The sequence below is a fragment of the Urocitellus parryii genome, chromosome 3 (assembly GCF_045843805.1).
Source record: "Urocitellus parryii isolate mUroPar1 chromosome 3, mUroPar1.hap1, whole genome shotgun sequence".
Taxonomy (NCBI): domain Eukaryota; kingdom Metazoa; phylum Chordata; class Mammalia; order Rodentia; family Sciuridae; genus Urocitellus; species Urocitellus parryii.
Genome location: NC_135533.1, coordinates 165425457 through 165450957, shown reverse-complemented (window position 1 = coordinate 165450957; position 25501 = coordinate 165425457). Strand labels below are relative to the sequence as shown.

The window sequence follows — 25501 nt, the reverse complement described above, 5'->3', positions numbered from 1 at the left end:
GACAGAGAGGTGCTCTGGCATTGAGTGGGTAGAGGCCAGGGATGCTGCTAAATATACTCAAGTGCCCAAGACAACAAAGGAAGAATTATCTAGCCCAAAATGTCAGTAATGCTGCCATTGAGACCCTGCTTTAGAGTACAGAACACTTTGCTGTAAGATGTAGATATTCCACTATTCTTGTGAACTACCAGACTAATAGAGATCAAGAGGAGATGATATAGATCTTAATTTTATATGAGACTCAAGTGCTCTTTAGGTTTTGGGGGTGGTACTAAGCTATATCCCAGCCTTTCTGGTTTTTTGTTTATGAAAGAGGGTCTTTTTAACAAGGCTCAAGGCCTTGAACTGAGAGCCTCGTCCTCTCAAGTAGCTGGGATTACAGGCAGGTGCCACCATGCCCAGCGTCAAGTCAGTTTCTTTTTCTTAGATAGCATTTTGCTATTCCTGTGCCTTTTTAGTATATTTTTCACTGGTATTTTCATCTTAGGTGAAATGACTAAGCTCTTTTGGCTCACAATGTCTTCCTCTTACTTTTCAGGAACAATACCAGTTTGTCTATAAGGCAATGCTCAGCTTGGTCAGCACTAAAGAAAATGGAAATGGTCCCATGACAGTGGACAAAAACGGTGCTGTTCTTATTGCAGATGAATCGGACCCTGCGGAGAGCATGGAGTCTCTGGTGTGACTGGAATCCTGAAAGGGCACTTAATTTGTAAACTTCTGAAGACAGAGAACTTTTTTGAGGCCTTTTTTGCCAGACTCTAGGTTATACAATAACCCAGTTACTTTTTTACACTGATAAAAGTTTTGATATTTATTTTTTGCCATTTTATGTCTTAATGGTATCCTACTGAACATTTGCACCTCTGTTCATTTCACACAGTGAAACGCAATTTTACCTAGTTTGCACTATATGATCAGTGTTACTGCCTATAATCTAATATTAAAGCAAACCCTGATGTGACATTCCATGACAACATGCAACTTTTTAGTTTAGTACAATGAAGGTCTTTGTTGTGACAGTGAATCTTGATTTTGTCATTGTTGCTAACGCAGTCATTCTACTAGCAGGCAATGCGTACTTCTCCCGGTCCTCCCCTCCTGTTCTTCAGGCACTGTTCAATGCTGAATGCCTTCTGTATTTTAGTGGAGTGGATGAACATTGTTTTCTTTTCTAGAACTGCAGGCTATTGGGAGCTACTAAGAAGGTCTGTCAACATTATGGCCTTGAAATTGTTCCATTTTTAATGGTTAAGAGAGCCACTAAGAAATGAGAAGGCTTAAGAGTTGCCTCTTGTGAACATCTCTTATTAGTTTTAAAGTTATATTCACAGCTTACAAAAATGTGTCAAAATAAAGGAAAACTCTGTATTACAGCTTTCCTAGTAGCTATGTGGACAGTGTGTGTTCTTTCCTTTTTGACTCTTGGAAATAGCTACACCCTAAAATCTGGGCCCATCTTTTACTGTAGCGAGATGGCAATGTTCTCCACAACTCAGTTATGAGAACCTTAAGTTAATCCCTACTAATGTAATGCTTCTTGGTTTATAATACCATACCTCACAGTAGGTAGGAGAATGAGAATTAGTGCAAGTATGTGATTTTTGAAACTAGTTCTCTAAAAATCCCCCCTACTCATACAGCAATGTAATAAGAACTACCTATACAGTTAACATTCTTTCCTTTTTTTGCCAAATATTTCATAATAAATCCCTTAAGTACATACATTCTTCTATGGAAGGCTAAGTTGAAAATACCGTATTAGCCAGTGTCTTGGGGACTATTTAAATTTCCACACCTAGATAAATCTTATTGAGAACAAGACAATTAGAATCTTGAACAACAGGTGATGTCTACATTTTCAAGTCATTTTAAAAGAAGGAGACCGCTTTGAATGCTTTTGTGTGGTTTAGTCTCAAGAACACACACACTTCAGTAAAAGATGCTGATAAACCATTAGAGAGCCCAAGGAAGTTATTTGTCCACACTAAATAACGGGAAAATTAGGAACGTTATTAAGAAATTTAGTCAGAAAAATAAGCTACTTGTTGAAATCTTTTCTTCTATTGCATGTTTGCTTTTGAGCATCAGCTTCTATCAAACTTGAAATCATCATCAGAACCGGGCCTATTAAAAACCGCTTGGCTTATTTTTAGTGCCAATAAACTTGGACAGAAAGACCACAATGACTGCTATCATATTTTTCAGGGTGGGCATTAAAACATAAATGATGTTTAGCACTGAGGTTCTACTCACCTTGAGTTGGCCTACATGGAGTTTGTCATAGTTGCTAAGAAGAGAGGGTCTCGGAGCCAAGTCCAAGGATTTCAATGCATAGGCCAGGACAACAGTTTTCATGAACTACCTAATTATCAGGGTTAATCTTATCTTCTCATCACACAGATTCAACCACAAAGAGTAGTCTACTTTTGAAGAACTGAATAGGCTATCTTGAGTAAAAGTGTTCCAGTGAACAAAGTTTGCTAAATCGTGTGTACTAGAAGACATAGGCACTTTCACAGCCCTCTGCTCCCACCAGAGGTGACTCTACCTGACACCAGGAACACTTGAACATAGGAACCCTACAACTCCCTGGAGGCTGAAGGGACGTAGGAGAGGAAAAGTTTCAGATCATGGCAAGAACTAGAGATTTTTAGTGGGGTATTTTAGTTGTGGTGCAGGGCATTGATATGAGCTAATGTTTTTCAGTAGACAGTGCAGTGGTTTTGACATTCAGAAATAATATTTGAATTGGAATTCATGGTCTCTCAGTAATTTTTCTTAATAATAAACACTGGTTAGGAGGCAAATAGCAAGTATTCCCTTCTGTGCTATTTATAGAGAGCTCAGTGCATTGAAATGCATACTCCCCAACATAATTCTGTGACTCTTACATGCACATCAGATTAATGATAAAACAGCTAGTGAACAGGACAGAAACATGATAAAAATGGTTTAGAAGTTCTCCGTGGGCAACCTGTGTCTCTACAGCAGACATGAACCAAAGTCTGTAGATCTGAACTCACTGAACTGTGAGCAATACCTATTTGCCCATCTTGCCAAAGTGGTCCAGACCCACTACACGGAGTCCAGTTATCTTTAGTCCCTCACCCTTCACCAGAGTGTATCCTCAACTGTTAGTCATTCCTCACTGGCAAAAAAATAAACTTAGATCTTTTCTGGAGGCACAGAGTTCCAAAGACAGTGTCTGAACACATTGCTTAAGGACATAACAAGGTTTTTACCACTTGTCTCAAGGGGAAAGGAAATAGTTCTTGGAAGTCAGTGTGTGCTACTGAAAGTAAGCTGTGTGTTTGAATTCAGCACCAGGTAAACAGAATGCACACATCGAACAAAAAATCTGAATGACTATAGTCAGACCAGGTAGCTGTGCTGGACATCCAAGATACCTCATTGCCACCAGGAGACCATTCTTGTACCTGATAGCCACAATACCAATCTTTTACACTTAAAAAAAAAAAAAAAGTTAATGTCTGAATTTCAAAACAATTTGAGAGTAGCTCACTGGTTTTCCTAATTTTTTATGGCTTGGAGTCCATTTCAAATAAAAGTCCAGCAAGGGCAGAGAAGGGTTATGATGTTCAAGGTCTAGCTGCTTGAGTGTTTAGCCCAGAGTGACACTGAAATCCATAAATAACTTTAATTATTATTTTTAATGACAGCACAACTGCCTTGTTACCACTTTTTCCTTAAATGCATATATACTATATTTAAAATTAAAATATAGATACCAATTTACCAAAGATACATATTACTAATTCTAAGCAAAAAAAAGGGGGGGGGACCCAATCTCATCCTAATTTAAGAGAAAATAATCAAAATGTACTAGTCTTAAGGATTTAGCAGTTATACTGGAAAATGCATTTTCAACTCCTATGTTCCAAAATTTCTGTTCATGTGGTGCCAGTGAATTTTTATATGAAGGGGAAAAAAATGCCTGCTTTTTTTTTCCCCCAGCAGCTGTAATTTCACTTTACCCTTTGCGCTTTCTCCCTTAGTTGCCATTTAACATACAATATTGGCTTTCCTTATCTCTAGAAAGAAGGCATGCTAAAAATAGGAAGGAATTGTAATAATGGTATTTGGCCTCTACTTTTTGTCTTAGCTGTTAAACTGTTTTTAGTATTTTTGTTAAAAATTTGCAAAGGGAAGCATTTTCTACAGAGGATAATTAATTTCAAGAAAAATATCTTGAGTTTTAAGAAATAAACATCTCCAAAAAAGGAGACAGTCAATTTTATAAAATGTCGCAACTCTCCAACATTTGGGGTAGTGACTCCTTTTTTTGTTAGGATATTTGAAACTAGCAAGCAGCCATTGTTTCTAAAGAATCCACCCTTCATGTTGAATCGTGTTTCTTTCACTTCATTTTGAAATAGCTAAAACCATTAAAACTGTAAATATTTTGTTGCTTGGGTAAGCATCTTCTGGAAACTTTGTATCTATGGTATATAATCATAGAATTTTATATTTTCATATAAAGCTAATTTTTTTCTAGTTTCAACTCCGTCGTAGTTTCTTTCTTTTTCTTTTTCTTTCTGTGGTGGATATGTGAATTCAACTTTCTGTGTATTGAAGTAGCAAGAACCATCTCTGCATTCCAAAAGAATTCAACGTGTTATTTCTTTGAGGCAGTGATTGTGAAAGTTGGGCTTTCTTTTTAATTCCATTGAACATTTGTGCAATAGGAATTAGACATAATTAGTCACTGAATACATTTGTTGCATTGACCCATTTGGAAAAGTGATTTTTTTTTAATTTGTTCTGGGGGGAGGGGTTTTGTAACCTGAAATTTTTCCCTTTTTTCTTCTGTTTAAAACTATATCAAATCATTCTATTATAGTGTTATTTAATATGTAAATTGTATTGCTATACATAAAATAAAGTATGGTTTTTGATGTATTCATTAGTGCTGAGCACTTCTGTGAGAATGTCTACACTCGATAAAATCAGCTTTCTAGATTTCCTTAACAGCACATTAATACCCAGTAACCCTCTGTCTTATTTTTCATGGCAATGAAGTGAACATTAGTAGTCATTGTTACACAGGCAGCAAACCAAAAGGAAGTGGCTTTGCCGAGTTGATTTATCCATTTTCTTCCTCCTTTAAAAAGTAAACAAATGTGCTAGACATGGTAGTGCATGCCTGTAATTCAGTGACCTGGGAGGCTGGAATGGCAGGATCACAAATTCAAGCCCAGCCTGGGCAACTGAGCAAGACCCTGTCTCAAAATAAAAAGTGCTGGGGATGTGGCTCAGTGGTAGAATAGCCCTGGGGATCAATCCAAGGAAGTAAGGAGGAAAGGAGGGAGGGAAGGAGGGAACTGACAAAGATTTACCTGCATATTAATCAAACTTCATCTGTTTCATGGCTCTCCTACTGAGAACAGAATTACTATTCTCTCCAGCTTATCAACTACATCTGCCACAATTTCTCCCTCTGAACACTTACTATCTAGGATAAGGGATATGTCCTGGCAAGACTTTTGGAGGATCTATGAAATATATGTAGGATAAATATAACTGCTTCTACTTCTAGGGAATTCTGACATTTCCAAACAGGGATACACAAGTCCTATGGGCTACCATTCTATCTTCTAGTGATTCCACATCCAGTGCTCAACTCTTTCTAATAAGGACCTACTTTTTCTTTCCATATAAGAGCTGGTATTTAATTCTCCCCAAGTTACTGAGAATTTAAAAAACAGTATATTAATCCCATCCAGGAATATATGGAAGAACAATTCCCCAAAACAGAAAGCATCTCTCAGGTGACACGACCCTAGTCTCCCTCACACTATACCCATAGCGACTCTAACACTGTTATCAGAGCATATGTATACCAACGGTCACAAATTGGATAGTCTGTAGATCCTGGTTGTTCTATGAATCACACTTGATTTTGCCCTGTGGTTTTCTTTTAAATTCATATTAGTTGCTAACATTTAAAAAATGAAAACCTTTACATTCAAATTCCAAGCTCCTTTCAAACAGTTCTCCCTTTGCGGTTGGGTAGGGACTCTCCAGATCACATCTCTCCCTGTCACCTTACGTCTGGCCATCATCCATCACAAAATCTGATTGTAATTTGCCAATAGCCAACTCGTGGTTCCCATCTTCTAAGTTCTTTTATTTGATATTCCCAACATAGGTAGGTGAAAATATGAAAAAAGAAGTACATCACACTTTGTACCGGCATGAGCAAACAAGTAAAACTAATAACTATAGACACTCCTATTATACACGGCGATCACCAGTGACTGCTCATAGGATCCAGGGAAAATAAAGGGATCATCTTCCATCTCTGGCCAGTAAACTGACCACCAAGGGCAGCAGAAGTGTTTATATTGGTCTTGCATCGTTAAAGTCCCAATAGTCAGAACAAAGCAAAGGGTTTCCTACGTTCCTAACTCACTGAGTCCACCCAAAATGATGTCATTTAACAGCAGTTACAACTGTTCAAAATTAAATCCCTTTTCTAATTACATCGTTTTTACTATACTGCATGTAACCCTAGATGAGGAAGCTCCACTTCCACTACTAAGAACAGGCAAAGAAATAAGAGTGCAAAAGCACTGCCCCAAAACTCCAGTTTTTAAAAAGCTAGTTGTGGAACTTAGGAAACGTCCTAGGATTTAGGAATAAGTCAGTGATAATCATGCCTGGATTCAGAGACTGGCTTCATATTTTCACCTACCTATGCTGGGAATATCAAATAAAAGAACTTAGAAGATGGGAACCACGAGTTGGCTATTGGCAAATTACAATCAGATTTTGTGATTATGAAGTGAAATTTGGCAAGGAAGATCACAAGAGCTGCAGTTCATCTGACTCTAACAATTATCTTGCTCAAAAATTGTAAAAGAAGAAATTAACATAATTTATGTGTTGTAATTTGAAATCATTTAACTTGTTGCTGCTACAGGCCTATAACTAACTATTTTCCCTTCCCCACATCCTACATCATCTGCAAGGTGTAAAGCCAGGTTTTGTGGTAATATCCAAAAGACCTTGCAAAGCTTTAGAACATTCTAAAACAGACATCTTTAACATTATGTTAGAATCCATTCCACGAACATCCCATAAGTCATTCCATAACTATACTACTCAATTTACATTCTTGTTTGCGGATATCTTTCAAGTCAGACAAGGCAAAAATAATTTAGTCTTAAAATGTGTTTTCAATTTATTCAGAAATATTTATTTGGCTCTAGGTTTTTAGAGAAAACGTGAAAAAAAAAGTACATCACACTTTGTACCAGCATGAGCAAACAAGTAAAACTAGTAACTACAGACATTCCTATTATACACTGTGATCACGAAATTCTATTCATTCTATATTAAACTAGGTATTTGAACTTAGAAAGCACCTGTCCATAGGGGGGAAATGGCTCAAAAGTAAGGACCATGGGATCAAAACAGCCAAGGTTCCAGTTAATTCTGCCACTTACTGACTGACAGTAACTTGGTCATGTTACTTCACCTACGTGCCATTTTCCTCTTTGTGAAATATAGAAACTCAAACTGTTAAGTAAAGGATACGTGCAAAGACCCTGAGACAGCAAGTACTCAATATTAGTCATTAGTATCTTATAATCCCATTTTATTTAATTGTTTAGCAGACCCATCATCAATCATGAAACAAAAAGTCAACTAGTGGCTTGCCCATTTAAATAGTAATATTGTCCTTGGCACACACCTGTAATCCAGAACTCAGAAGCCTGAGGCAAGAGGATTGCAAGTTCAAGATCAGCCTTGAATTGTAATCCTTCAGCCTGTGCAACTTAAGTGAGACCCTGTCTCAAAATAAAAAACAAAAAAATGGCTGGAAATGTAGCTCAGCATTAAGCTCTATATGGACCAAGAAAGATGTCTGTGATGGTACCAAATAAATTTATAAAATAGGAAAAAAAAAGAAATCCTTGAAATGAAAGAAACAATAAACCAAATTCAAAGTTCAATTGAAAGCATCACAAACAGGGTAGACCACTTAGAAGACAAGACATCAGACAATAAAGACAAAATATAATATTGAAAAGAATGTAGACCACACAGTGAAAATTGTAAGAAACCATGAGCAGAATGTTCAAGAAATAAGGGATAGCATAAAAAGACCAAATTTAAGAATTATTGGGATAGAGAAAGGCAAAGAGTTCCAAACCTAAGTAATGAACAATTTATTCAATGAAATAATATCAGAAGCTTAGTGAAGCTAGCCAATCCCTAAAAAACAAATACCAAATGTCTTTTTTGATATAATGAGAGCAACTAAGAACAGAGCAGGGAGGAAGAGCAGGAAGAAAAGATTAACATTAAACAGAGACATGAGGTGGGAGGGAAAGGGAGAGAGAAGGGAAATTGCATGGAAATGGAGGGAGACCCTCATTGTTATACAAAATTACATATAAGAGGTTGTGAGGGGAATGGGAAAATAAACAAGGAGAGAAATGAATTACAGTAGATGGGGTAGAGAGAGAAGATGGGAGGGGAGGGGGGATAGTAGAGGATAGGAAAGGTAGGAGAATACAACAGTTACTAATATGGCATTATGTAAAAATGTGGATGTGTAACCGATGTGATTCTGCAATCTGTATTTGGGGTAAAAATCGGAGTTCATAACCCACTTGAATCTAATGTATGAAATATGATATGTCAAGAGCTTTGTAATGTTTTGAACAACCAATAAAAAATAAATAAAAAAAAAGTTCAAGATCAGCCTCAGCAACTTAGCAAGACCCTGTCTAAAAATAAAAAATTAAAAAGAACTGGGTTCTTTATTATTATTTATAGTTTATTGGAAAGCACCCCTGGGTTTAATCCTCAGTACCATAAGTAAATAAGAAATAAATCTAACACTAAGAAATTTCCACAGTGAGGAGGCTCACCAAATGACATCATATCCAAGGGAGGTAGATGGAGATAAAGGTGGACAGTGGAAATAACTCCTATATCCTAGTATTCAGAAACAAAAGTGAGGGCAGAAACAGGAAATGGACAAAAATGCATGATACTTTAAAGCCCATTTCTCTTATTAAAGTTTCAATTTTGGTACATTCCAAGGTTTATTGTCGTCGTTTTTTGTTTTTGTCTGTCTATAGTACTGCGCATTGAACCCAGGGAGTGCTCTACCACTGTGCTACATCCCCAGCCCTTTTCTTTTTGGAGACAGGGTCTCACTAAGTTGCCCAGGCTGACTTCAAACTTGGAATCTTTCTGACTCACCCTCCAGAGCAGCTGAGATTATAGGTTCGCCTCTGTGCCTGGCTCCAAGAAGGAAAAGCTTCCTAATTTCAGAAAAGAGAAATAGGAGGCTACGTGATTCTTGCGAATGTTAAGCCCCAACTGCAGAATGTTGCACAGTAATATGAAAAAGGTGTATGCTGTTTCTATCACTAGCAGCAGAGCTCTTTCTGTACCCCCGGGATCCTATAAACCAACATAAACAGTGAGATTGTCTATATGCTCAGTTGATTTGTTTTAATCTTCCACATCTCTCAGTACTTTCTACAGATCACTCTCATTATCATAACCTTCATCATCCCTCATCCTGGACGCATGGCCTGGTAAGTCACTCACTATTATATTATGATGAACTAGCTGTAAATGAGGACCAACTCCTGTTTTAGGAACATATTTTTAAAGCCAATAAAGTCTATCTTTTTTAGAGTACCTCACCAGACAAATAAGATCATCTGTTCCTATGCCAAAACTTTAATGACTCAAAGAAGAATAATGAGATATAACCTAAGTTGTGATTATTTTTCTTATAATTCCTGGTGTTTTAACAATAAATATCAAAATACATTCCAACACTTAACATTTTCATGACTCTTGAATCCTGACAATGTTTTACAGTGACTGTTTAAAAGCTAACACAGGATGGGGTGTTGTAATAGGATTATAGGGTATGAACATCATTTTTTCATGGAAAGACCATGATCACATGAACTTAAACAGAAAATGATCAATGATATTTATCAATATACCTTTTGTTGGACAAAATTCTCATATTGCCTAAGAATATTTGAACTGAACTTTGCAATAGGACATTCCAGTAGACTACCCAGGGTTCTTCATTTTTTAAGCTTTTCCTGGGCCAACTCAAAAACCCTCTCCTAGACAGCATTTTCTACTTTTCCTCTTTTGTTTTTCTCACTTCTTAAATGCCTTATGTGGGTGCGTGCATGTGTGCACCCAGGATGTATAGTTCCAAACCCATCCTTTGGTTTTATAAAATTATACCAGGCTTTTTTTTAAAACTATAAAGGAGTTCCTGCCTATTCTCAGAAGTATGTGGGCCTAAATATTCCCTCAAATTCTGAAAAGGACTAAGGAAAAGCAGGTGACCCCACCCCATCTCCCTCAAGAGCTCCCTTTTTACCCACTGTTCTGAAAATGTTCTGGGTTAGACTCACAGGAAACCATGTCTCTAAAGACCATGTCACTGGAGTGGGTAGACTACAGATTCAGCTGGCAATTGCTCTAGTCTCTTATTAAACATCCCTTACCATATTCTTCTGCTTATAAAACATGAACCCAAATGGATGGTATGGTACTATATACTGCAAAAATACTCCAAAGAAAAATATGGACAGTTTCTATAATATATTATGGCAGCACCACTGACAACTGGGTAAGAAGTTTACCTAAAGAAGTTTCAATAAAAACCTTAGATGGCTTTTGCCTGAAGATAGCCCTAAGATCTCATCAACCTCCCTGCATCTATAATCCACATCTGCCTCCCCCTTGTCACAGTGGAAGAAGGATCCCTGTGACTTCGGAAGCTCTTCCATCTTCCATCACTCATAGGTGGCCCATTCTTTCGTGTCCTCTCAAGAATGTCATTTGTTTAATGTCCTTTTCTCTTACTTGAGCCTTCCCTCACTTGAATCAGATATATCCTTCTCTACAAATATACTCTGATTATTACTAACTTACAATACTTTCTCTTGATGCCGAGAATCCTCTGACTAATCTTATTCTAACTATTCCCCCCGATGGTAAAACTTCTTAGAAAGGGCTGGGGGTGTCTCTCCATGGCAAAGCATATGCTGAGCATGCACAAGGCCTAGATTCAATCTTCAGCGCAGCAGCAAAAATAATGACAAAACACAGCTTCTTGTAAGAGTTATCTACAGTCACAAGATCCATTCCTTTCTTCCAATGTCTCAATCTTTTCACATCATCCCACAGTCTTCTTGACTCTTAACTCCACTAGTTTGTCAGCAAAACAGCACTTTCTTTTATTTTTTTTCCCAGTATTGAGATGAACCCAAGGCCTTACTCATGCTAGGCAAGCACTCTACCACTGAGCTATATCCCCAATCCTTTTTATTTTATTCTGAGACAGCATCTTGTGAATTTACCCAAGCTAGCCTTGAACTTGCAATATTCCTGCCTCTGCCTCCCAAGTAGCTGCACCTGCAGTCATGCATCACTGCTCAGCATACTACCTTCCTCTCCAAACATTCAACAAACATTTACCAACTATTATGGTAAGAGCTGGTACAGGAGGCATTCCAGGTGCTAGGGATAAATTAGTCCACAAAGTAAAATCCTTGACTTCATGGAACTTAGAGCTGTTAGGTAGATAACAAACACAAAGTAAATATTTAACAGGATGACAGTCATGAGGGATGATAAAGTGATCAGACCTGTCTACAAAGATAAATGAAGTTTGGTAGTTGATTTCTGTGGTTTTCTTGGAATGTTTCTTTAGCTCATTGGTAAGGAACATTCTGAGAATCATCTGGGGTCTAACAAGTCCAGCTCCCTTAATTAAGTATTTCTGCTGAGAAAAAATTGCCCAGGCTTTGAAGAGATTTTTCTGTACCTCAGCATCTGCTATTTCTCAAGTCTTCATTATCAGATTCATCTCATATCTTTAACATGTGAGCACTGGCATGCCTCACATTCCCATTAAAGTAGTCCGCCCCTACTTATTTTTTAAAGCTTCACTTTCCCAGAATTCCTTCTCTTTTCTTCTTCTTTTTTTTTTTTTTTAAGTTGCCAATGGACCTTTTTTTTTTTTAAATGAAATCCCTAATTTTTTTAGTTGTAGGTGGACACAACACTTTTGTTTATGTACTTTTTTTTTTTTTAATGTGGTGCTGAGGATTGAACCCAGTGCCTCACACATGCCAGGCAAGCGCTCTGCCAGTGAGCCACTACCCCAGCCCCAAAGTAACCCCTTTTTATTTTTGTATATTGATAGTCTCCCTATGAGATGGATTTCATTCCATCAAATCTCATGGAATTACATACAAGATATATGTCAATAGCTCACAAAGTCTACATCTAGCCCTAGTCTATACCATGAATTTCAGATTCACATCCAAATGAATATTTTTTTAATTTCAATTTCAAGTCATAGTTTTTAGTAAGCATCCCAAACTTATAACATGACAAAAGTACGACTCAAATTTTTCTCCTAACCTTTTCCTTCTCCAGTCTCCTGACACCTAAAAAAAATAGCAATAGCATCTATTCAAGTAATCAAATTAAAAACTTAGTAATCATCCTTATTTCTCTTAATTTTCTGCAATTTTTAAATTTTTATTTTTATTTAAGAGATGTACATCTCACTATTTTGCCCAGGCTAGCCTTGAACCCATGGGCTCAAGTGATCCTCCCACCTCAGCTTCCCAAGTAGCTTGGAATACAGGCATCCAACATTGCACCTGGCTCCTGCCACATGAGAAGAAACAATGTTTGAATGTAGGCAAAATAGTTGAACCGGTTCATCAAAGATAAAAAGAGTAACAGGTAAGAACATTAAAAAACTCAAAAACCTTTGTCAGGTAAATGCAAAAATAATACCACAATGTCAACTTATTAGAATCAGTGAACTTGAAGGCAGGTTAATATATATAAACCAAAATGAAATTTAAATAGAAAAAGAATAACCAGAAAAGCAGTATAGAGAATCCAAGTGATGTGGAACAGTATCTAGTGACATAGAGACAAATAATTGGGATCCCAGAAGGAGAGGGGGAAAAAAAATCAAGAAGCAGAATATCTATGGACATAATATCTACATTTTCCAAAATTAGTGGCACCAAACCACAGATCAAAGGAGGTTAGAAAACACAAATCAGGGAGCCCAAAGATATCAATGGCTTCCGGCAGGATTGCAGTGAGGGCTGCCACCACTGGCTGGGTAAATGAAGCCCCCCAAATTCTGGACAACATAGGAAACTGGCTCCAGGACATCTAATGCTTTGCCATGACAGGAATGGTTTCCAGAGGAACTTGATCCTCAATTTGGGACTTTGCTGTGGGAATGTAGCTGGCCAGGAATTTTAGTGACATGGACCTAATGGCACCTCAGCCAGGGGTGTAGCCAAGTAGACTAATGGGACTCCTGTGCTGTACTCAAATCTTCCAAAAACAGAGCCCTACAATCTGGCCACCATGAGATATGCCCCAGCAGTAGCTGATACGGACTGTCACTGCCAATGGCCGCACAAGATACGCCCCCTTCCCTTTCCCCACCTCAGCTCCAGGCTCTGGTCAGAGGCCTGGTTCAGCTCAAGTGCTGCCTCTGTTCTGTAAAGTTCTGCACACAGTTCTTAAGATTCTGCAGGGGTGATCATGATCCCTGTGGTAATAAATAATAAGTGATAAGTATTTGAAATAAAGACTTCACACAAAGAAAAAAATGCAAGAAAGAAAACACAAAGCAAGCTAGGCCTAGCAGACTCACACTGCTGAAAATCAAACACAAAGAAAAAGTCTTGAGGACCACTGTAGGGATTCATAAAAACATCACCTAGGGGCTGGGGATGTGGCTCAAGTGGTAGCATGCCCACCTGTCATGCGCGAGGCACTGGGTTCGATCTGCAACACAACATAAAAATAAAGATATTGTGTCCACCTAAAACCAAAAAATAAATATTTTTTTAAATCACCTAAAAAGGAAAGAAAAACTACATCAGATTTAGTATCATGACCAAATAAACCAGAGAAAAACAGAGTAACATATTTAAAGTGTTGAAAGAAAACTTGTCAACCCAGAATTCTACATCTAGTAAATAGGAAGTCACTCTTTGAAAATGATATAAATATGTGACTGGACAAAAAATATTTTCTACTATAAGCTATACCCTTACAGACTGCTTCTATTTTCCAAATGAAAGTCAACATTTGGTACGTATGGTTCCCAGGTGATGTGATACTCTACATGTACAATTTAATCACAGCTTTGTTAGAAGTTATTAATGTATTTGTTGATGGAAAAACTTAGGTCAGTAAATCAGTTTTTATCAAGTAAAAACTGAGTTGGAGCCATGTGCGATGGCACACGCCTATAATCCTAGCAACTCAGGAGGATGAGGTAAAAGGACCACAAGTTCAATGCCAGCCTCAGTAACTTAGCAAGCCCCTGTCTCAAAAAATAAAAATGGGTAGAATGTAGCTCAGTGGTTAAGCGCCCTCAGGTTCAATTCCCAATACCAAAAAAAAAAAAAAAAAACTGAGTTATAATTGGGAAAAGGAAAAGCTACCAAATTATTAAATTATATCATAATATGCTTTTAAAATAAGATCTCATCGCTTTGTTAATGAAATCCACTGGGACTATTCTGAGATTCACATCCACATTAAAGAGATAGAAAAACAAATTTAAAAGGCAAGATTAAATCCACTATTAAGGAATAACCAGTGTATCTTTAAAACAACAGTTTGGTTGAAAGTCTGAAGAAATGAGTTTGCCTCGCTTGGCCTACTTGCAAGCCATACCAGATACAGGCAAAAGGGATACAAGCCAATGTCTTCATGGAGATATCTGACAATCATTTAGCTAACCCAAGTACAAAGTTCTCTTAATTTCCCTTAAACCAATTACTTCATCTCATTAATCCTTCTTAGAACATTGATCAGTTCTGTCTGAAAATGTCAATTCTTGTCTTTAAAAATATCATCATCTCCCCCTTTACTACTTCCATTTATCCCATCTCTATCTCCTCTCCTCTTCCGCTCACACCTTGGCTCCAGGTAGGTTCACTCTAACCACACACTGACCCAAATGCTCACTGCTTCACTCCTACAAGCCCCCTCCCATCCCTCCTCTTCCTTAGAATGCCCTCCCCTTTGCTCTCATGCAACATGCAGGTGATAACTTTCTCTTGGAAACAGTTTCTGACTAGTTAACATGAAAACTTTTTTTTTTAACAGTAAGATGAACCCCTTGGTTCTTAAACTCTTGCTACTATGGCAACTTATTCCAGATCTGTTCCTCAACTAGTTAAGCAGAGGCTGTCCTGGTAAGCTAATGGTGAAAAATGAAGACGTGAGCTATGTCTTACCTTGCAAGAGAAACAGGCACTAAGACATCAAGTGACCAATGCACACATGAAAAGCCTTGGGCAGAATGGTTTTCCTTTAACATGAGAAGTTGACAGGGACATAATCCCTTGTGTAGGAGTATGTGAAATGAGGGCTTTCAGTTACTGACAACTCTATAAAGAGAATTATGATGACTAAATAGTGTTCATTTTCCTAAATGATGTTTTAAACACTCGTGTCAGTGTTTCCAAAATGGAAGTATTGTTCAAGAATGCTGTTGGGCTAAAAGAATCCAAACCCTAGCTTCTATGAATAAACTGAGGTCAGCCCATCCTTAAATGTTAAACCAGTCTTCCAACTAAGAAATACAACACCAGAAAGGTTAACTATCACGATCCCTTTAACATTTATTGAACATGTTTTATATGCCTATCTCTATATATTCTAAGTCCTGTAAAAGTTAGAAACAATGAAAATACATGGTCTCTATGCATAAACACACAAGCACACACATGAAATAGATACAGACCTGAAAACAACAATACATGGTGTTTTATCATGGGTCCCAAGTCGACAGATATTAATAGAATAAATGCTACAGGCGTTCAGACAAAAAGCTCCAAGAAGGCCATGATACTTCAGCTGGGCACTAAAAGATAGATAAATCTTTGGTAACAAAATAATAATAAAGGACATTCCGTCTGTGTGAAAGTTAGAAAAAGCTTTGCAAAAACAAAATTTTTGTTTGGAAAAAAAACGAGATGAACTTGGAAAAATAAGTGAAGTGTATACCATGGAAGAACTTGACTATCAACCTAAAGAGTTTAGACTTAGTCTGAAAGTGACAGTCACTGAAGACTGTCTCACCACTGAACCAATGTGTGGTTAGTGTGATGTAGGTACATCACCACGGTGACTCTTAAATTAAGACTAAAAGGGACTATTTGTCTGAGTCAGTACAGTTTTCTCAATTTTCTTCCTCAAAAGCATATTTCTTCTTCCCAAAGACAGGTAACAATTTTCTTCTGCTGCTTTAGGTACGACTCACCCTACTTAAAAATGTGTCCAACAGAATGATTGCAAAATTCAAATACAAATAGTACCGCTCTTTTAAATATCTTGATATATTCAAAACAGATTTAAAGATATTTTGCTGAATAAAGGAAGGGATAAGACAAAGGGTTTTGGTTAAAAAATAAAAAACATGGATGTCACTTATTTGTATTATGTAACAAAGTCATTACTTTATAAATGTATGACTTAGGGAAAGTTGTTGGGGTTTTTTGTGAGTGGAACACTCATTGGGAATATCTGCAGGGCTGGGGATACACCTCAGTTGATAGATTGCTTGCCTCACCTGCACAGGCCCCGGGTTCGATCCTCAGCACCATGGGGGGGGGGGGATATACACACACACACACACATTCATATATATATATATATATACACACACACACACACACACACACACACACACACACATACATACACAACGTAAAGAGAAGTAAAGGACACCTTCTGACCTAATGGAAGTCAAATGGGGAACTAAATACAGATATTTTAATAAGTTTAAAAATTCAGTTCATCCCATCTAACACAGATTCTTTCATTATTAAATCTCCACTATGTATATCTGTCATAGTCAAAGAAAACCAAAACAGAATGAAAGAATAGTATTATACTTTTTCTTGAAGATTATTAAAACAAAGAAATTTTTCTTAATTAAAAAAATAAAGAATAAGTAAAAAATAGTGGAATCTGTTTCATACATCTGGGGATTAAACAGTATTATTATTTTGTGCTTTAAAGAAATACATAAATAGATTTGTTAATTCTACATTCTGGGGAAACTCAGAGTTTAAAAGAGTTTTGAAATTGTTGAGATTTACTTATCAGTGACTTTTTAAGAATTCGTTTTTAACTTTCCAGAACAAAAGATGAGTCTAAAAGACATGGGAAAATCAGTTCACAAAACTCAATCAAAAAAGTAAAGCTCACGGTTTGCAGGTACAGCTCAGTGGTAAGAGCACTTGCCTGGCACAAACAAAGTCCTGGGTTTGGTCTCCAATACCAAAGGAGAAAAGAAAAGGATCATGGAGAGAGAGAGGGAGGAAGGAAGGGAGGGAGGGAGGCAGTGAGAGAGGGAAGCAAGGAGGGGAGGGGAAAATACAAACTAGAAATTCATATAGTAAATCAGAAACAAACACCCCAGAGCTTTATAATCAAGGGAAACTGAGTCCATGGAGAGATCCATGTTACAAATTAAATAACCTATAAGGTTTTTACACTAACTTAGTACTAAAATGTGTGATTAGTCTAATAAAATAGATCTATTTTTCCATTAATGCCACTTTAACATGAAAACCTTACATTACAGTACCTTTCAATTCTGAAAGCACTTTCATATTCATTTTCTCATTTGGCCCTCATAAGTATCCTGCAGAAAAAGAAAGCAATATTTTCCTTCAGTGAAACTGAGTTCTAAAGTAGCAAACCTAGAGCAGAACCCAGGAGTTCTAATTTGGCAATACTGTTATTTCAACACACTGCCTTTCTATCAAATACCAGTGAAGTATGCCCTCACATTTCAGTTGTGAAGGTCATACCTCTTAGTTCTAATCATAGCACAAACTGGGATACAATTTCTATTACGTCTGGGATAGGAAGATGAGTTTACTACTTCAGTATTTCTTTTCTTATACATGCTTTGATTAAGTGTGGTCTACCCTTAACCAATCAAGGTAGAAATTTTTATAGATTAACTATATTTATATATTTAAAAAGTTGAAAGAGAAGCAAATTTACATAAACAACATTTTTTTTTCCTCACAGACTTTTCCATAAAATCACATAAGCACTCAACAGATAATAAAGCTATCATGGCGGGGGAGTGATCCTAGAAGAAATCTAAATGTATGTTAGTTGTCAGAAATTCATTTGAACTAGAAAATTATACAGCTTTGGTAAATATATTTTGGGTGTATGAAATAAATGAATGTTCCATTCTCACCCACCTCTGTTATCTTTTATAGAAAAAAAAGTTCACATGCAAAACAAAATTATAACAAAAAATATTCAAGAAAAAATCAACAGGCTGAACTGTTTTAACCATATAACACATTTTTCTGTGCTGTCTCTACTGTGAAATGCTTCTTTATCAAAAGTTTACCCATATTAAGGATAATATAAAGCAAAGCAAATACCACATCAGTAATTTTAAATCTCTGCGCCTTTGTAGTCCACATGCAAAACTTAAAGGTCACTTATTTTAATTTAGTTCTATAAAGCATGTCTGACACCATTTTTAATTCTGTCATACAATATAGGAAGTCAAATTTCTAATACTGAGAAAAAGCTTTGGGGGGGTTTTGGGGCAAAAGGTCTATTGTACCACACTGAGGCACCTGGACCATAATCTGTAGTGTCCCCCGTCCAAAGCCCTTCCCAATCTTGAAATCTCTCTTCTGCTATACAACATCACAACAGCTATCTAGACTTTATTAATTTTGCAATTGTTTAAGCATTATAGGACTAGGTCCTGTTTTAGGTGTTAAGGATACTGCTATCATCAAGATGGGCAAGACTCTAGCCCTCCTAAAATGCATATACCAGTTAAAAAGACAAGTAAGCAAACATTTCAGGTAAAAGTGCTATTAAATATTATAAAGCAGCTGGGCACAGTGGGGCATGCCTATAATCCCAGAGGCTCAGGAGGCTGAGGCAAGAGCCAGCTTAAGCAATTTAGCCAGGCCTACCCAATTCAGCAAGACCCCTGTCTCTAAACAAAATGCAAAAAGAGGGCTAGGGATGTGCCTCACTGGTTAAGTGCCCCTGGGTTCATCCCCAGTTCGAGGAAAAAACATGATAAAGGTAAGAAATTATGATAAAAGGGATTATCTTTGGTGAAGTGGGCAGGACCTTTCTTAAGATGTGACCTGTGTAAAGTTCTGTGGAAGATGTTCTAAGGCAAAGGGAACACAAAGTGCAAATGTGCTTCAAATGAGACTAAGTATGGCATGCATCAACAAGACCACAGCGAACAAGGCAGAACCTGGACAAGAGATGACTTTACAGTTAAGAGGGACCTCTGATCAAGCAAGGACCTGCAGGAATGTGGGTTTTACTCCTGCCATGGAAAGCCAGTGTGGAGGTTGAAGAAGGGGACTTTACCAGTTCTGATTCACATTTTTGTAAGTTTACTATAATCATACAAAAGACTGTAGAAGAAAAAATAGACAAAACTAATAAAGAAATGATCACACAGTCCTTTAGTACTTAAGCTTTTGGACACAAAGTAAGTAGCACACAGTGACACTCCCAAAACTTCAATTTAAGGTAATTCTTTGAGAATAAAACTACAAAATGTAAATCTTCAACCCCCTCCCACTGGGCATAAAGTTCAAAGAATTTCCAGCTTCTCTGTACAGAGAATGATTTGGGAGATAGCTCCTCTGAACCCTGCAGTCAATAAACCTGCTTCCTAAAAATGCCTCAGGTGGAGAAGATAATGCTTAGTGAAGTTAGCCAATCTCCCCCCCAAAAATGCAGAATGTTTTCTCTGATATAAGGAGGCTGACTCATAATGGGGTAGGGAGGGGGAACACAGGACTAATAGATGAATTCTAGATAGGGAAGAGGGGAGGGAGGGAGAGGGAGGAGGCAAGGGATTAGCAAGGATGGTGGAATGTGATGGACATCATTATCCAAAGTACATGTATGAAGATACGAATTGGGTGTCAACCTACTTTATATACAAACAGAGATATGAAAAATTGTGGTATAAATGTGTATTAAGAATTGTAATCCAAAAAAAACCAAGTATATGTATAAAGATGTGAATTGGCATGAACATACTTTATACAAAGATATGAAAATTTGTGCTTTATATGTGTATTAAGAATTGTAATACATTCTGCTGTCATGTATTTTAAATAAATAAATAAATAACTCAAAAAAAAAAAAATGCCTCAGGTGTCCAGGCTCTTCTATCCTACATCATATCCTCAAAGAAGTATGATTGGATTGCAAAAAAGATTTTAAGAAATCAATTTTAAAATATAAAAATGAGCTAAACTGAAAATTCTATATACTAAAGTTTACAAACTGTCACTCCACTGGTATGTTTTAAAATCTTTGCTTTGTAAATTTTGGCTTGTTTACTAATACTAGGAATTAAGATGATTTTCCACAAAAAGTCATTTTTGTCTGAACTTTAAAAATCAGCAGCTCTGGTATCTTTTATTCTTGCAAGGCAACAATCTGTGGGAGGTGAGCAGGAATTCTATTTATTGTTATGCAGATGCTAATTCACAATGGGGGGTCATTAGGGAAGAATAGAGTTACTTTATTAGAGGAGAGTGAAGGGAGGGGAGGAGATTTGGGGATAGGAAAGGCAGCAGAATGAAAGACTTTATTACCTTATATACATATATGACTGCATGACCAATGTGATTCTACAATATATGTAATCAGAAAAATAAGAAATTATATTCCCTCTATGTATAATATATTAAAGTGCACAAATGCAATCTACTGTCATGTATAACTAATTAAAATTTTAAAAATTAAAAAGTTCTAGTACAAGCTTCTCTAAAAGAAATGGATAAATTCTTTCACTTTGGTATTTGGGTAACATAAGACTTTTTAGTTGTGCTTTTAAAAAAAAAAACAGCATTATCATTATATCAACTTTAAATGGGTATTTATTAAGAACCTATTAGGAACCAAGAACTGCTACAAAAAGTATAGAGCCCAGAGAAATGGCTTCAGTCTGTCACAGGAGCTCTCCAATGTGATTACAGTTCTTGGAGATTCTACTCAACATGTATTCTACAAACAACCTAGAAGGTAATCACTGATTCTAAGATCTGAAGTGTTCAATGAGGTTCTAGATTCTAGAGGCTCATCTGTACTTCCACACCTTTGTTTCTTGAAAGCAACATTCCTTACAACAACTTCACAAGGTCTACAAGAGTGAGGACAGTGAGGCCCCCCAACATGGGCATTAGTTGAGGTCTGTACAATAATTCACCATTTAGACAGACTCAAAACATAAATTTATAACTACAAGAAATGAGAATCAAATAAATCCTTTCATAAAGTCTAGAATAAAAATGTTTAGAGCTAAACTTTTCCTTTTCTAAGCCATCTGACAAGTCAGATGAGACACTTTAGGCCTCTCCTAAGTCCTTTTTGTACTATGTGCTAGACATCCTATGGCATATGGTAATCATAAACAAGAGACAATTCCATTCTACAAGTGTATTGAAAAGACACTCAAAGAGCTGAGACTATGAGATGAGAACCACGATCCAGCAATTTTCCTTTCCCTTATACATATGCTAGAAACACAATTTTAGTACCCTGAAGCAACAGGCCAACACTGTGAATTAAATACTTACATGTAAAAATGTATTTAAAACGCAAAGCAAAGGAAAAGAAAATGCAATCTCAAATAGACATGCATGGATATCTATGCTAGATTTCTGAGTTTTTAACAGTATACATTTTTTTCATGAAGATGGCTTTGTTTCCATCTGAACATTTCAAGAATTAAATGTGTAATAATCTGTGGGAAAAGAATTACAAAAGAAAATACAAGCAATGCACAGGTGTATACACTATTACTAGCTCAAAAAAAAAATTGCAGTTACAGGCCTCCACCATGTATTTACTTCACTTGTGTATAATTACATTTTATACATATTTATTTAGTATATCAATGCACGACATCACATTGAGAATATAACTAACTGGATGGTAAGACAAAATGCACGTTTATGTGTGTTTTACTATTTTTGTGTTTCTGTGTTTCAAAAAAAGTTGGTCTTTGTTAGTTGTGTTTAACTGCCATCTAGAGTTAAAATGAATCCATTTCTTTTCCCCTCTAACTATTCTTCTTCAAAATTTTAGGCATATAAGCCAACACATTTAACCTCTATTTCATGTCAAATTTTTTTTTCGGACAACAAAATTATAAAATTAAAACCATTATTCAGCTTTTCAAATTAACAATTGTACCTGCTGTAAACATTTTAAGTTGAGTGAAAAGTAAGACTTGCATTTAATGTATCTAAAACATTACTATTGATTATGTAAATAAGACAATATAAGCAATCTAATATACACTTGGACTTAAGAAAATACATTAAAAATAAATTCATGGTCTGTTTCTATGATCTCCAATTTGTATTTTTTTCAGAGTCCAGAAAAGGCAGACCCCCCCCAAAAAAAAGGAGTTTTTTCATGTTTTTAACCCCTGAAAAATTTGATAACTATCCAAATCCCAAGTATATATTAAACCAAGTGAACTTTTAAATACCCTGACATTAAAATTAGCATTCAAAACCAAACTGGAGGATTTTACAAGAATAAAAAGTCAGTACAATCACTCAGTTTTCAATTTAAGAAATAATGGGAAATCAAGAGATACTTTTACAAGAAAAAAAAAAAAGGATTCGAAAATAAGACTCAGTGCCCTAGAAGCAATGTATTCAGAAGAAGTGTTTAAAAAAAAAAGAGAGAGAACATTTTCTTCTTGCTGTTTTCACATAAAAAAAAATACTTAATGTCCTTCATTTAACTAACTATCCCAAAGGCATTAAACCACAACAACATTTTCTGACTATATTTTTCACATCATTAGATCCTAAAACAAAGAAGTTGCAAAGCAGTAAAACTGCAACTTGCATTCTTTCAAAGGAAGTCATATGAAAGTTTTCAAGGGGATACATATAGCAAACAAAAATGAAGCTGGCTAGTACAAGATGATTGATTGTTTTCAACAGACAAGACATTTCGCAATAAGCATTTCGAAAAGATAGGGGAAAAGATAGGAATGGCAGCAATGCTTACCATTCAAACATAGTTTAAGTATGCTTTTAAAACTTTCTTAGTTGCTTAATCAATCATAAATAATAAAGTTACAAGATTATAAGAGCAAAAGGGAAAAAAAATGGAGAGAATAAAGAATGAAGCAGGAAGGACACAATGAGAAAATGCCTACTTCAAGACTGGCTGGGCACAGTGGCACATGCCTGTAACCCCAGCAACTGGGGAGGCTGAGATAGGAGGAGCACAAGTTCATGGCCAGGGGCAAATTAGTGAAACCCTAACCAACTTAATGAGACCCTGTCTTAAAATAAAAAATAAAAAAGATTGAGGATGTAGCTTAGTGGCAAAGTATTCCTGGGTTCAATACTAAGTCCAAAAAAAAAAAAAAAAAAAAAAAAACCTCAACAAACCTCAACAGTCATAGACTAGTGAATATAGTAAGAGTGAGAAATCAAAGAGACAGGATTGCAAAACAATAACACAACTTCTATCAATTATACACAGCTAGAAAGGCAACAGTATAAGGCAAAAGGACTGTGCGAGCTTTTTTTATTTTTCTTTTTAGATGTACATAACAATAGAGGATATATTGACATATTTGTGTGAGCTTTAAATTACTGAAATATGAGAAGTATATATATTTACCATGCATACAAAAATGATTTCCAACAATTATGTGTGCTCTCAATATGAAAATTTTCTAATTTTTTCTAAACTCAATTTTAAAAGTGGTGAGGTTTTCATTTACTTTCCTAAGGAAGGAAAAGGCACATGCAAATTCTCATTGGAAATCTGTAAGGTTAAGCATAGTTTTATCAGCAAGACCTTGTTAGCCAAAAATGTCTATAATGTATGCATCATCTGTGATAATGATTTCTCTACTGCAGTGTTTTATCTGATTGTGAGATAGTCAGGGACCACCATGGAGGGACAAAAGGCTGGAATGATGAAATAAACCCCTGAGCACAATGAACTATTATCCCTTGTGCATGGCATGTGGCTTCTCTACCTTTGTGCTTTTCAGCAAGCCTGTCATGAGAACCTGATTTAAAAAAAAAAAAAAAAAAACTGAAACAGAATGTTACCAGGAAAATCTAAGTTAAGTATACCTCTAGCTTCACTTGTTCTTAGTTACCTACAAAATTAGTGACTTTTAAAGTTAACAAAACTGGGCAATACATTATTGGTTTCCCACTAGTTTTGTTGCAGATAACATCTCTGACATGTAGGTTATGGTGACAGAAGTTTCCTACTTACTTTTCAGGGATCCGAAGCCTGCTTTTACAGAAAAAAGATTCTTCACTTGGACCTGCAGATGTCTGATCGGCTACTGCAATGTGATAAAAAGGCTTGACATCTCTGTCTTCATATTGTGTCTCTCTCCTTTGCAACTTTAACCTCTGGGTCAGAGTCTACTCAGGTCTGCACATAGATATTTTGACTGCCTTCAATATAGACATATTAAAACTGATTTGCGTTTTCTACCACCCAGCTCTTGGGCTTTTTCAGCAGATACAGCAGCCCAGGTAATCAAAGTTCATCAGCCCTATCGTAAGTCCCAGATTAAGCTATAAGGCCAGGATGTTTGCACAGGATAATGGCACCAGTTGCAAGAGTAACTCAGCAGTTCCTGGGATAAACTGACCATGACTGTTCAATGTTCAAGGCTCTCACAAGACCACCATCTTTTGGAAGTGCCCCAGTTAGTGGAAAATTACTGAATTTTAGCCAACTCAAGCAAAACAACACAAGTTTACATCTTTTGAGGAAACAACCTGGTATTCCATTCAATGCTGTCTCCCTACAGGTGGAACCCCAGTTAAAACCTTGCCTTTGTGTATTCCCCAAACTTGGCTGGTTTCATTTCTACTGACCCTGAGTTAGAAGTTCCCCCTCTTAGATAAACCATGGCATTTGCAGGTAAAAATGGATGGCGTTGGAGAAGATAATGCTAAGTGAAGTCAGCCAATCCCCAAAAAACAAATGCCGAATGTTTTCTCTGATATAGGGAGGTTGACTCATAGTGGGATAGGGAAGGAAAGCATGGGAGGAACAGATGAATTCAAGATAGGGAAGTCGGGTGGGAGGGAAAGGGAGGGGGTAGGGAAGTAACAAGGATGGTGGAATGCAATGGTCATCATACAAAGTACATGTATGAAAACTTGAATTGGATGTCAACATACTTTATATACAAACAGAAATACAAAAGCATGGTATTTATGTGTATTAAGAATTGTAATGCAAAAAATAAATAATGTTACCTTAGATTAGGTAGAGGGAAGTGAAAGGAGGGGAAGGCAGGGGATGTGGGGATAAGAAAAATAGAATAAAACAGACATTATTACTTGTATGTATGTAACTG

At 36.5% G+C, this 25501-nt stretch overlaps 1 protein-coding gene, 1 long non-coding RNA gene and 1 pseudogene across 3 annotated transcripts in view; 2 read left to right on the top strand and 1 right to left on the bottom strand.

Moving 5' to 3' along the window:
* Ptprg (protein tyrosine phosphatase receptor type G) overlaps positions 1-4848 on the top strand; it is a 715889-nt gene extending 711041 nt beyond the window's left edge. For both annotated transcript variants that reach the window (XM_077796194.1, XM_077796193.1), the window contains one exon: positions 539-4848. In XM_077796194.1, coding sequence (XP_077652320.1) covers positions 539-685 — 147 coding nt within the window. In that variant the 3' untranslated portion in view covers positions 686-4848. The remainder of the gene's footprint in view (positions 1-538) is intronic.
* LOC113198528 (uncharacterized) overlaps positions 1-17745 on the bottom strand; it is an 87553-nt gene extending 69808 nt beyond the window's left edge. Inside the window, exon 1 of the long non-coding RNA XR_003302845.2 lies at positions 17687-17745. This is a non-coding gene — a long non-coding RNA (uncharacterized LOC113198528). The remainder of the gene's footprint in view (positions 1-17686) is intronic.
* LOC113198527 (mitochondrial import receptor subunit TOM6 homolog pseudogene) lies at positions 13136-13363 on the top strand (annotated as a pseudogene).
* Positions 17746-25501: the final 7756 nt, after the last annotated feature.